Here is a 12,369-nt window from a genome sequence, read left to right as displayed (position 1 = left end):
GGTCAACCCTTGGTTGACCTCACAGATTGCAAGGACCTTGTCAGCTTACAATTCCTTATTTTTCATTTTTTAAGCCTACAGCACCTGGTCTTCCTAGGTGGTCTTCCATCCAAGTACCAACCAGGCCCGACCCTGCTTAGCTTCTGAGATCAGACCGGATTGGGCTTGTTCAGGGTGGCATGGCCTCGCTGTTATATCTTATATATTTACTTTCTAGATTCCTCATTTTATGTTCCTTCTCATAAATTCATTAGGAGTCAGTATCATTAGTTGTGTACTTTAGATTCCTGTGGCTTTCTTTAAGTATTAAACCACATTATTATTTAATGGTGTCAAAGAGGAGCAGTTGTAGATTCTCGAAATCAAAAAAAAATTGTGCCATTGACTTTCAGTGCAGTGACTGAGATGATTAAATTAATTAATGAGCAATTTGGGGGGAATGTAAATATTTATTTTACTCCTAGCTAATATCTAAACTCTATTTGGTATTTTTCTAGGAGATGTCATTAAAAAAATATTCTCCTAGAGGTATTTTCTCTTATAAAATTTAAACTCTTTAAGAAATCTTTGGTAAACAATTTTAAGTTTGCGGTCTATTTAGTAATGTTACTGTTTCTCTGACTTATTTTTAAAGGTGATACCCACTTAGGTGGCAGCAGTAGAGAAGGCTCGTTTAAAGAAACAATAACATTAAAGTGGTGCACACCAAGGACAAATAACATTGGTAGGTATTTAAAAATGATTGAAAGAGAAAAGAAATAAAAGATTCTTGAAGTGTTATATAGGACTCATTAATTTGCTTCCTTTCGAATTTTTGTTTTTCATTGTTTTAGGAGTTCAGGAAATAAGTTTTTTTTCCTTTTAATTGTGGAAATATTCCTTTATATTCTTTCAAATCAGTGTTTTCTTCTGTTTCAGAATTACACTATTGCACTGGCGCTTATCGAATTTCACCAGTAGATGTAAATAGTAGACCTTCCTCCTGCCTTACTAATTTTCTTCTAAATGGTAACTTTCATCGTTTAATAGTTGTTTGATTGAAATTATTACAAGTGAAGTCATTAGTGAGAATATGTGAAAATGTGAATTTTGGAACGCTATTTTCTTTAATATGATCATTTTATTTCCTAAAACTTTTTAAAGTTATATACTTATAAATACCCTTTAATAGTTTTGCTAATGTTTAAAAATAAGATGACTTTATGTCTTTAAACTATTGTATCTAAGTAACTTTTATTTAATATTTTTTTTAGTATTTTTAACTTAAAAATATGTTAGAGTCTATGTTGTTTTTTTTGAGAGATAGAATAATACAGACCATTGGCCTATTGAATTTTAAATACAAAGTATATATGGACTTACATTTCTTTGAACACTACACCTTTATCATAAATAAACATTATATTTTTAATATACCATATGATTCTTACACATATGGCCATCAATTTGTGGTTTCTTTATGTGAAAATTAAAAAAAAAAACCATGTTATTTGATTTCATTTACTAAATTTAAATTCTAATAGCTTCTCTGGTGATTCTTATCAAATCGCTTTTTAAACCATCGATATGATGAATTAGGTTGCCTTTATCATAAGATTAATTTCATTGTTATATTTCAATTTGATTATCAGATTATGTAAAATCCAGATTAAATAACATTTGGTCATGTGAAACAGAAAGTAGTAATGATAACAATGCTGATAATGAGGTATTGTGGAAGTAAATTGAAACTGCTTTCTCCTCCAAATGTTTTGTAGCTTTGATAACTTGAGGGTTATCCAACAGTTGTCTCATGGTTCTTCCTGATGTCCAGGAGAAAAATTTTATATGAACTAGTAATTGAATGAAAATAACCAAACATTATACTACAGACCACTATATTTATTTTGGAAAATCATCTATTTAATTATGTAAGCTTGGAGTGACCAAGAGAATGCTAAGGCTAGAGTTCAGACTTTTTGGACTTGAAATACAGATAATACTAAATTAGCAGTGCTGGTTAAAATATGAGGATTAATAAGTAAAGCAAAAAATCTAGATATAAATCTTAAGGGAGAAAAATAAGATCCAGTCTGAATTTCATTACTTTTGACAGGCCGTTCTGTTTTATTGGAACAACCACGAAAGTCAGGTTCCAAAGTCATCAGTCATATGCTTAGTAGCCATGGAGGAGAGATTTTTTTACATGTCCTTAGCAGTTCTCGATCCATTCTAGAAGATCCGCCTTCAATTAGTGAAGGATGTGGAGGAAGAGTTACAGACTACCGGATCACAGTAAGACTAATATCTATAAATTTTATGTTTTGAGTCTGTCATTATTTCATCAGGTAGTTACTGAGTACCTGTTATATGCTAAGATCTGTGACAAAAGGGTTTTGGAGTTGATAATTTATTATTATTTTAATTAGGTAAATTTCCTTTAATGCTTGCTCAAAAGAACTATTTATCATTCTTCCTTATGTATTCAGTTATACTCAGAAGTATCTGAATAGCAGGGACACACTAGAATTGTAGGAAAGAATGAAAATTGATTTGAACTAATATTTTAGGTGGAACTTTATTTCTAATAACTTTAATGGTAAACAAAAATATTTCAATATTTGGATTGCTGCTACTTTTAAATAAAATAACACTTAATTTTTGTGTTATTTAAAGATACACATAAGGAAATTGTGTCTATTTTTGTTAGAAATTCTGTTGTTCTGATTTTAATTTTCCCTCTCACTTATATTCAATATTTCGTGGCTACTTTTTGATGCGGTTGCAAAAATTACATGTGATTGATGTATATGAGTGTACTTTGTAAACGAAATTGTTATATATTGTAAGAAATTGTTTTTGATTAGGCTTTTCTTTATTGCTTTTACATCTTTTTTTTTTATAAGGAAAAAACTCATAAGTATTCATTGTGGAAAATTAAGAGAATGTAGATATCTTTAAAAAAAGGCTTTGTAAATTATCTATAATTCTATCATTCAAAGATAACCACTATTAAAATTTCAATGTTAAGGTAGTTTCTTTAGTAAGCAGATTGGTACTCTAATGTGATTAACTAATTCTTTTATCTGTACGTGATATAAAAGTTAAATTATAGAAATGAAGAAAAATAAGTGTTCCTTGGTTTTTAAAAAGTGGAAAGAACCATGAATGCATTTATGTTTGAGGCTTTATTCACCTCCATTATAATAAAGGCTTATAGATTTCAAGTTTGAAAAGAAGGAAAAAGTAGTGGGGGAAGTGGAGCTGTTAGAGAAAATGCTTTGTTGCATATCACAGGACAGAAGACATCAGGGAAACATACTGTTACATGTAATCCATACTGAAACATTAGAAAATAGTTTCTAACTTTATCTTATTTGGTTATCATTAGGATTTTGGTGAATTTATGAGGGAAAACAGATTAACTCCTTTTCTAGACCCCAGATATAAAATCGATGGAAGTCTTGAGATCCCTTTGGAACGAGCAAAAGATCAGTTAGAAAAACACACCCGTTACTGGCCTATGATTATTTCACAAACCACCATTTTTAACATGCAAGCGGTAAGTGTTAAATATTTTATACTTTTCTTCTAGATTAGTTATATATTCTTTACAGTTACCATTTCTCAGGCAAAGAGTAAAATTTATGAGTTTGCTCCAGTTAAAGAATTAGTAATAAAAAATTGAAGTGAAGTTTATATGTTCTCTTGCTATAGTGATGTTTAAAATCAGTTGAAGTTCTGTCTAGATACTTTGATTATTTGTTTTTCAAAACAGATTTTTTTTTCTTTTCTCTTTCTTTCTTTCTTTCTTTCTTTCTTTCTTTCTTTCTTTCTTTCTTTCTTTCTTTCTTTCTTTCTTTCTTTCTTTTCTTTTCTTTCTTTTTCTTTTCTTTCTTTTCTTTCTTTCTTTCATATAACAGGTAGTTCCTTTAGCCAGTGTTATTGTGAAAGAATCTTTGACAGAAGAAGATGTGTTAAACTGTCAAAAAACAATATATAACTTGGTTGATATGGAAAGAAAAAATGATCCTTTACCTATTTCCACAGTTGGTACAAGAGGAAAAGGCCCTAAAAGGTAGTTTTTCTTACCTTGTCTATATATCACATTTATTTGATACATACTGTTTTTTAAGCTAACTTACTCTATATGTAAATTATATGTTTGGAGGTCTGTAAATATACATACATATGATTGAGATGAAATGAGATAGAACATAGAACAGTGAAATTGGATACATTATAACTTAGAATTGTACCATTAACTATCTAGAAAGAGAAAAGAAGTCCATGTTTAATTATTTTATTTTACTTTGCCAGTAACAAGTGACACCGTAATGTTAAAGAATATGTCTAAGATTGTTATTTTAAATCATTATTCAGAGATGAACAATACCGTATCATGTGGAATGAATTGGAAACCCTTGTCAGAGCCCATATCAGTAACTCGGAGAAACATCAAAGAGTCTTGGAATGTCTGATGGCCTGTAGGAGCAAACCCCCGGAAGAAGAAGAACGAAAGAAACGAGGAAGAAAGAGGGAGGACAAAGAGGACAAGTCAGAGAAAGCAGTGAAAGATTATGAACAAGAGAAGTCTTGGCAAGATTCAGAGAGGTGATTTGTTGACATTAATATAATACCATGGTGCCTTTTGGCATACCGTATTCTACATATAGAACATTCAAACCTCATTTAATAGAAGTTCATTTAATATGTGTTTATTTCATTTGTAACGAGATTTAATCATTCTTAAAATCTAAAAGATCTTGGACTTAAAGAGTTATGATTTTTTTTTTACTATTAGGAGCAAAGGTTGTGTTTAGTTTTTTTTCCCAATTACCATCTGAAAATTGTAATTCATGATGTTTGGTATCAGTATTTCCCTTATATGTTATGAATATCAAAGACATAAAACAATGTTCTTTGTTCAATAAATATTATTGAATGCCTATGATGTGCTAGGCATTTGGCATAAGCTCCCCGCCCTGGAAGAACATACAGTGTTGTGGTAGAGATAGGTGAGTAAGTGAATGATTACAGCAAAGTGCGGAAAATGTTATAAACATAGGCACAGATGCTCTTGGGAGCACAGAGGAAGAGCATAGTTCAAATTCTGAAAACCTTGATCAATAGTACATCATTTTCCCTAGTTTGTAATTTATATAATGATGTTGAGGTTAAATTTCAAGAAACATAAAAAGTAATAGAGGCTTATAAATAAAAGTATCATAACATATTAGCTGACTTTGTCTTCTGTCTCTTTGCCAGAAATTCAGGTAAAAAACCAGGTAAATATTATAATGGCAAAGTAGTAAGTCCTTTAAAAATAAATCAGAACTTATGCAAAATTTGAAACATATAAACAGTAGAATAAATAGTTACTCATCATTTACTTTTGATAATTATCAATGCATGGCAGATCTCACATTATATATATCTACATCCAGTACCCTCACCACCATAACTATCCACCCTCTCCATGGGAATATTTTGAAGCTAATTCTAAAAATCATGTCATTTCATCCAAAAATAAGTAGAATATAGAAACTTTTCATTCCCTTTGACCTTAGAATTTCATGTCTTCTTTAGGGCCACTTAGCTTCTCAAACAGAATTGGCTCACTTTAAGAAGAGGAAAGAAAAAATATTCTCATTCAGAGGCCACTGACATTAAAGTATATCTCTGTATATAATTTTGAAACTGTTTCTTTTCTCTGATGAAACAAAATAAGGTTGGGGTTAAGTTCCTAACTTGTGGGCTATAAATACATTTCCACAGTACATAAACTAGGGAACAAATGACAGTAGATTTCTTAAACTTTTTTTTAATTTGAAATAGTATTTTGTCCATATCTTTAAAAATTAAAATGGTAGTGTTTCTTCCAAATATCACATTTCTGACCTTTTTAATTTTAGCTTCCTCCATTTTTTCATATTTTACAGCTAACTAAATTACTGAATTATTACATTATTATGATGAAGGAAAAAGGAAAACATGTATTCATTAAGCTTTCACTGATTTTAGACTGACATTTAGCTTTTGATTAGTTTCTAGGTTTAGTTTGTGAGAGCGGCTATCTTTTATTAAGACTGATATGCAAAGTCTAGTTTAATTATTGAACCATTTAGATTTCTAAAAATTAAACTTTAAATTGTATTATTTGTCGCTTTAAAAGATTAAAAGGAATCTTGGAACGTGGAAAAGAAGAGTTGGCTGAAGCTGAGATTATAAAAGATTCGCCTGATTCCCCAGAACCTCCAAACAAAAAACCCCTTGTTGAGATGGATGAAACGCCCCCAGTAGAAAAATCAAAAGGTAAGGCAGAACTGTGGTAACTATGTTTGTAAAAAGTTTTTCATTTTAGTTCTGTTTGTACAATGTCATTTACTGTTGCATATATCGAGAAGCTACTAACTGTTCCTGTTGTTTAGAAGATTCTTTGTTTACAGCCTTTGAAAATATAGGCAGTAAATATATTTATCAGCATTAAAGAAAAAGTAGTGTCATACCTTCATTCTTTGGAATGAAGTGTCATACCTCAGCCTTTGGAAAATAAATGCTTGTACTATAAAGTCTGTGTTTTAAGAAATTTTGATTATGTAAATTTAAATCCGTTTATGTTCTTGACACTGTACTAAGTGCTACATTATTGAAGACAAACTATTTTCCCTAAACTCTTACTGAATTTAGAGAAAGATCTAATATCACCTATATATTGATAAATTAAAATGTGATATGAATGAATTTCAGTAAAAATATTATAAACAATATTTTCATAATAAAGTTTTTTATCTCATATTTATTAGCCGAAATGTTTAATTTCCTCTTGAAGGAATTCTAGGCATCAAAGGTATGATTTAGGTTTGGGAGCTTCTGAAATCATTGTAGGCCTTAGTTATTTTAAAGGAAACTGGATTTAGTCTTTTAGGATAAATGAGAAATAGTATGACAAAAGACTGTCTGATTTCTTACCACTGTGCCTCTCTGAAGACCTCAAGGCTGGTCAGATTATGATTATTGGCAGCTCATCCTAGAGAGAAGCTAGGCTTGTTTGTTATTTTTATATATTTCTACTATAGTATATAAATTGTGCCCATTTTACTGATTTCTTTGAAATCAGAGATAAGGGCAATCTTGTCATATTTGCCTCTCAGGCATTTGCCAGGGTGCCTGGAAAATGATTAAATGTGTTAATAAATTATTCTACTTATCACATGCCAAAATATGCCACTGATTAGGATGAGAAATTAGGTTTAATTAAATAGTACTTCACCATTGCTTGGAAAATAGAACTATAACAACTACTTATGATGGCAAAAAGTTGCAAGCAACCAAAACACATATTAGTAAGAAAATGACCTAATGATGGTGTGTCCATAGGATGGAATTTATATAGCCCCAAAATAATTATTGCCAAAAATGGCCACTCTTCCCTCTTGCTAATGTATTTTATTTAGACTTTAGCTTAACGAAGTGCTTTTTTCAGGAAAGACTTCCCCGACCTCCTTTCACAGTTAAGTCAGGTATTTCTTTGTGCTTCCACATTGCATCCCAGGATTACTACTGTGAGAGCACTTAGAGTACTGCATTGACATTGCTTATTGATACCTTTCCTCTACTATTAGTTTGAAACATTTAAAGGCAGGGCTTTTAAATTTTTACTTTTATATTGCTACCACTACCCAGTCTAGTTCCTGGCCCATAATAGAAATTGTTATTATTTGTTGAATACATGAATAAGTGAATGAATGGGTAAGTTTTTTTTCTTTTTTTTTTTTTAAGCAGGCTGTAAAACCATCTTACTGTGATCTCCATTTTTTTTTTTTAAGTTTTTACATGCATATACACTAGCTTGTCACTTATAATTAAGTTAGATAAATCCCTGATGTCTTTCACCCTGGAAATACTATATAGAGGGGCCCGTATAAGATGCGACTTGATTGCAAATCACTGTCTGTCCTTGTAACTTTCCGTTGAAGGCTGATACTTGAAACTCGTTTTCTCTTGCGTTTTATTTTACACCTAAGTCTCATGTCTCTTCTGATCCTCAACTTGTATGGGCCTTTTATTGTACTTCAGTTTCATCTGCTTTGGAAAATGACCTCCTAGGACTCTCCAAAGCAAATATTGTGTCTGTTGCATACTCTGCATGTAAGATTGGGCTATTCCAAACATGAACTCTAGATTTTAGAAAATTTATTCAGCTCTCTTTGTATGATGCAGTAACAGAAAAACTAAAATGTAATTTTATAGATATAAGTTGACATTGAAAAAAGACCAAACTAGTTGTTAGAGCAGTGACATTATGGATGATTTTATTTTCTCCTTTTTATGTTGTTTTTAAAATTTCATCTGATGAACATGTATTAGTCTTATAATAAGAAAAAGAAAAGGCTTATTTTTAAATTTATTTTTGATAAATTTATATGCAGTAATATTAACTTTTTGATATAATGCATACAGTTGTGTAACAACCACTATCAGAACCAAAGTATAGAATAGTTTCATCACCCCAACAGTTCTCTTGTACTGCACCTTTGTAATCATCCTACACCTCCCCTAACTTCAGCCATTCATGACCATTGATGTGTTGTCTCCTCCTACAATTGTGCCTTATAAATGAAATCATGAAGTATGCTACCTTTAGAGGTTGGCTTATTTCACATAGTATAATGCATTTGAGATTCATCTATTTTGTGTTTATCAGTAGATTTTTTTTTTCTTTTTAAGGCGAGGCAACCTTGGTTGACCTCACAGATTGCAAAGACCTTGTCAGCTTACAATCCCTTATTTTTTTATTTTTTACGCCTATAGCACCTGGTCTTCCTTGGTAGTCTCCCATCCAAGTACTAACCAGGTCCAAACCTGCTTAGCTTCCAAGATCAGACTTGTTTAGGGTAGCATGGCCCTAGACTTCAGTAGTCTTTTTATTCCATTATATATGACTAACTTTATTAGAAACTTCCAACTTATTTTTCCAAAATGCCTGTGCCATTGTACATTCAATTAATACCAGCAATTAATGAGAGTTCTGATTGTTCTACATCCTCAACAGCACTTGCTGTTGTCAGGATTTTTTTTCTCTTCTAATGGGTATGTGGTAATATTTCATTGTGGTTTCAATTTATAATTCTCTAATGACTGATGATGGTGAGCCTGTTTTCATTTGTTTGTTTACCATCTGTATGTCTTCTGTGATGAAGGGTTCATTCAGATATTTTGATCATTTTTAAATTGGGCTGTTTGTTTTTTTATTTTTGAATTTTAGAGTATTTTATTTATTCTGGATACCAGTCTTTTGTTGGATATATGATTTGCAGATATTTTCTCCCAGTCTGTGTGGCTCTTCCTCCTCCAAATAGTGACTTTTGAAGAGCACACATTTCCAATTTTGATAAAGTCCAATATATCATTTTTTTCTTTAGGATTATGCTTTTCGTGTTCTGTGTAAGAAATCTTTGCATTACCCTAAGTCACAAATATTTATTTTTATGTATTCTTTTAGGAGTTCTATAATTTTAGATTTTACATTTAGGCCATGATCCATTCCTAGTTTTTACTTTTTTTTATAAGCTGCAAGGTATGGGTCAGTGTTCATATTTTTGCACTAATATCCTAATTGTTTCAGCAGCATTTGTTGAAAAGATAACCCCTCCTCACTGAATTGCCTTTGTATCTTTATCAGAAATAAATTGATTTTATACATGAGAATATATTTCTGGATTTTCTTTTATGTTCCATTGGACTGCGTGTCTATCCTTTAACCCATACAATACTATCTCGCTACACACAGAGTCTTAAAATCATATAGTGAGTCTTCCAACTTATTTTACTTTTCAAAATTGTTTTGACCATTTTAATCCTTTTTCATTTAGAAGAAAGTTAACAGAGCAAGCCTAAGGCTATTACATTAGAAGAGCCTGCTTGCAAGTTTGGCGCTTGGCTGGCATCAGGGCATATGGCTTTTAAAACATTCCCTAGATGATGAAGTTATTTTGCCTTATGTCTGAACTGAACACTCGCTTTCCTGCTGGGAGTCTGGAATTCTGGTGGTTGTAGTTTGGTAGAGAATGCCTATATGACCAGCCACTAATAAAAACTCTGGAGTTTGAGTCTCAAATGGGTTTTCCTGGCAGAAAGATTGTATGCACGTGGCTGCATTTTTGCTGCTGGAGGGAGTAGGCACTTCTGTGAACCCTCACTGGAGGTAAAGAGTATGGAAAGCCTGCAAATAGATTCCTCTAGTTTTTTCCCTACTGATCTGGCTATATATCCTTACTATGTTGCTGTAATTATTCTTAGTGACTATAACTTTGTTTAGTCATTTGAGTCCTTCCAGCGAATCACCAAACTAATAGGTGGTCTTGGGGACCCCTAAACACATACACTTTTGAATAAGGAGGAGATGATATTGCTTTAATTGTATAAAACAGTAGAATTAAAGGTAAAATTTTAAAATTAGTAAAATTTAAATAATAAATTATTCTACCTTTTTCTCTTCTTTCAAATACAACACCAGGGCCAGTGTCCTTATTATCCTTATGGAGTAATAGAATCAATACTGCCAATTCCAGAAAACATCAGGAGTTTGCTGGACGTTTGAACTCTGTTAATAACAGAGCTGAGTTATATCAACATCTTAAAGAGGAAAATGGGTTTGTATTATTTATTGTAGAAATTGCTTTTGTTAATTGCCTTGTTATAATAAGAAATAATAAGCATTGCTTGTTTGTTCTGCTTAGCAATTTCTTATTACTAATAATATGAATTGATATATGTTACCAATAAAGAGAAAAAAATTAACTTCTTTGATTCTTTGTACTTGTAAAACACATGATTATATTGATTGTAACCCTGAAAGTATTTACTCCTTAGAGCATTTTTTTCATTGCTCAGTTAACATCACAGAAGGAAAAATCATAAAGAAAACTTAGTATGTAATACTGAATTTGTATAAAGTACCAAGGGAAAGTATTTTTCTATTAATATAGTATTAGGAATATTGATTTTAGTTGAATAAATCTCAGGTCTCATTATTTTGATTTCTTTTTTAGAAGGCCTCTTGAAAATATATTGGTAAAGGAATTTCTTTAGTGGAAAAAGATATAAATCCTTGACTAAATGGCAAAGTTTTTACCCTTAGTTTTGCTTGGAACAGTATCATGAAAAAAAGGTCTTTGAAAGGAAACCTTAGGAAAGTCACTTGATCTCTCTGGGCCTCAATTTTCACTCATCTGCAAAATGAGAACGTTAAACTAGAGAAACCCTAACCTTAGTTCTTTTCTAAAGTGCTGACATTTTTCTGTTCTATGAATATAGTAGAGTTTAATTTCATGTGAAAGATAAGGAGAAAAATATGCCTGGTTAATGAATGTTTTCTTTTACTAACTCATTTTTTTCCTCCTGTTTTTCAGAATGGAGACAACAGAAAATGGAAAAGCCAGCCGGCAGTGAAGGGTGACTTGAGGAACTAAATTTACTATATTGCCTAAATATTTTGGATGGAATTTGATATAAGTACTTTTACAGCAAGATTGTATATGTTGCCTGGACTGGTTTTTACATTTTTAAAATATTTCAAGTAACTTTATCTTTTTTGTATTAATTGCAAAATTGGCAGATATGTCAAAAAAAATACATTTGAGATTTGTCTTCCCAAATCACACAAATTTATTTTATGGTAAAGGGTTTTCCCTCTGGAAATGTTTTTTAAAAAATTCTTAGGCTTCTCTTTGCCAAATAAAAGTCTTAAAGTATCTGAAATGCAAAATATTGGAGTATTCCTTTTGGAAAATATATTCATTTAATGACTGACAACTTATAGAAATTAAAAAGAAATTTTATCAACTTAGGTGAGATTTGCAATATTTAATATAAAATCTTGGCTGTTAATCTGCAGCATATACAGTGCTTTACTCAGAAGAATGTTTTTGTTTGCTTATTCTGTATTTTATTTTAAATATTTTTGTTTATGTGTTGCCATTTAAAAGCAGAATTTTCAGGTAGTTGGGTAAATTTGCATTTACCCATATTAGATAATGTTACATTTTTTTCTGCTAAAAATTTACTTTCCATTGACTTTTCATATTGGAAAAGAAGCATAAAGGAGATTACAGACTTAGAAGAAAGGAAAATCATTAGGTTATTTTTTTCCTTGAACGTAATCTTGTTCTCATCCTAGAAATGTCATGATTTTATGGTATACGTTTGGTGAATCTTCCTATGCTTCTTCATTTGGAAGCTCATAACATATTGCAAGAAACATGTTTATATGGTAAATACTAATTCTAGGCTTGTCATTTTTCTTTGAGCGTTTAGTAGGAGAGGGAAAAAGCTCTGTGTTTAAATATAGAGATTCATTATTTTCTATTAAAAAAATAACTAGTGTTT

At 31.0% G+C, this 12,369-nt stretch overlaps 1 protein-coding gene across 2 annotated transcripts in view; it reads left to right on the top strand.

Moving 5' to 3' along the window:
* The window catches only part of INTS13 (integrator complex subunit 13), a 28,563-nt gene extending 16,814 nt beyond the window's left edge, over positions 1 to 11,749 (top strand). Inside the window, exons 9-17 of one of the 2 annotated variants that reach the window (XM_006912699.1) lie at positions 635 to 724; positions 919 to 1,008; positions 2,096 to 2,274; positions 3,371 to 3,541; positions 3,903 to 4,057; positions 4,363 to 4,593; positions 6,155 to 6,294; positions 10,499 to 10,634; positions 11,394 to 11,749. In XM_006912699.1, coding sequence (XP_006912761.1) covers positions 635 to 724; positions 919 to 1,008; positions 2,096 to 2,274; positions 3,371 to 3,541; positions 3,903 to 4,057; positions 4,363 to 4,593; positions 6,155 to 6,294; positions 10,499 to 10,634; positions 11,394 to 11,433 — 1,232 coding nt within the window. In that variant the 3' untranslated portion in view covers positions 11,434 to 11,749. Of the gene's footprint in view, positions 1 to 634; positions 725 to 900; positions 1,009 to 2,095; positions 2,275 to 3,370; positions 3,542 to 3,902; positions 4,058 to 4,362; positions 4,594 to 6,154; positions 6,295 to 10,498; positions 10,635 to 11,393 lie in introns of both variants that reach the window. The other variant, XM_015590084.2, reaches the window with a different exon arrangement.
* The last annotated feature ends 620 nt before the right edge of the window (positions 11,750 to 12,369 follow it).

The sequence above is a fragment of the Pteropus alecto genome, unplaced genomic scaffold (genome assembly GCF_000325575.1).
Source record: "Pteropus alecto unplaced genomic scaffold, ASM32557v1 scaffold103, whole genome shotgun sequence".
Taxonomy (NCBI): domain Eukaryota; kingdom Metazoa; phylum Chordata; class Mammalia; order Chiroptera; family Pteropodidae; genus Pteropus; species Pteropus alecto.
Note: the sequence above shows the minus strand (reverse complement) of the source record. Positions and strands in the feature narration are given on the sequence as shown.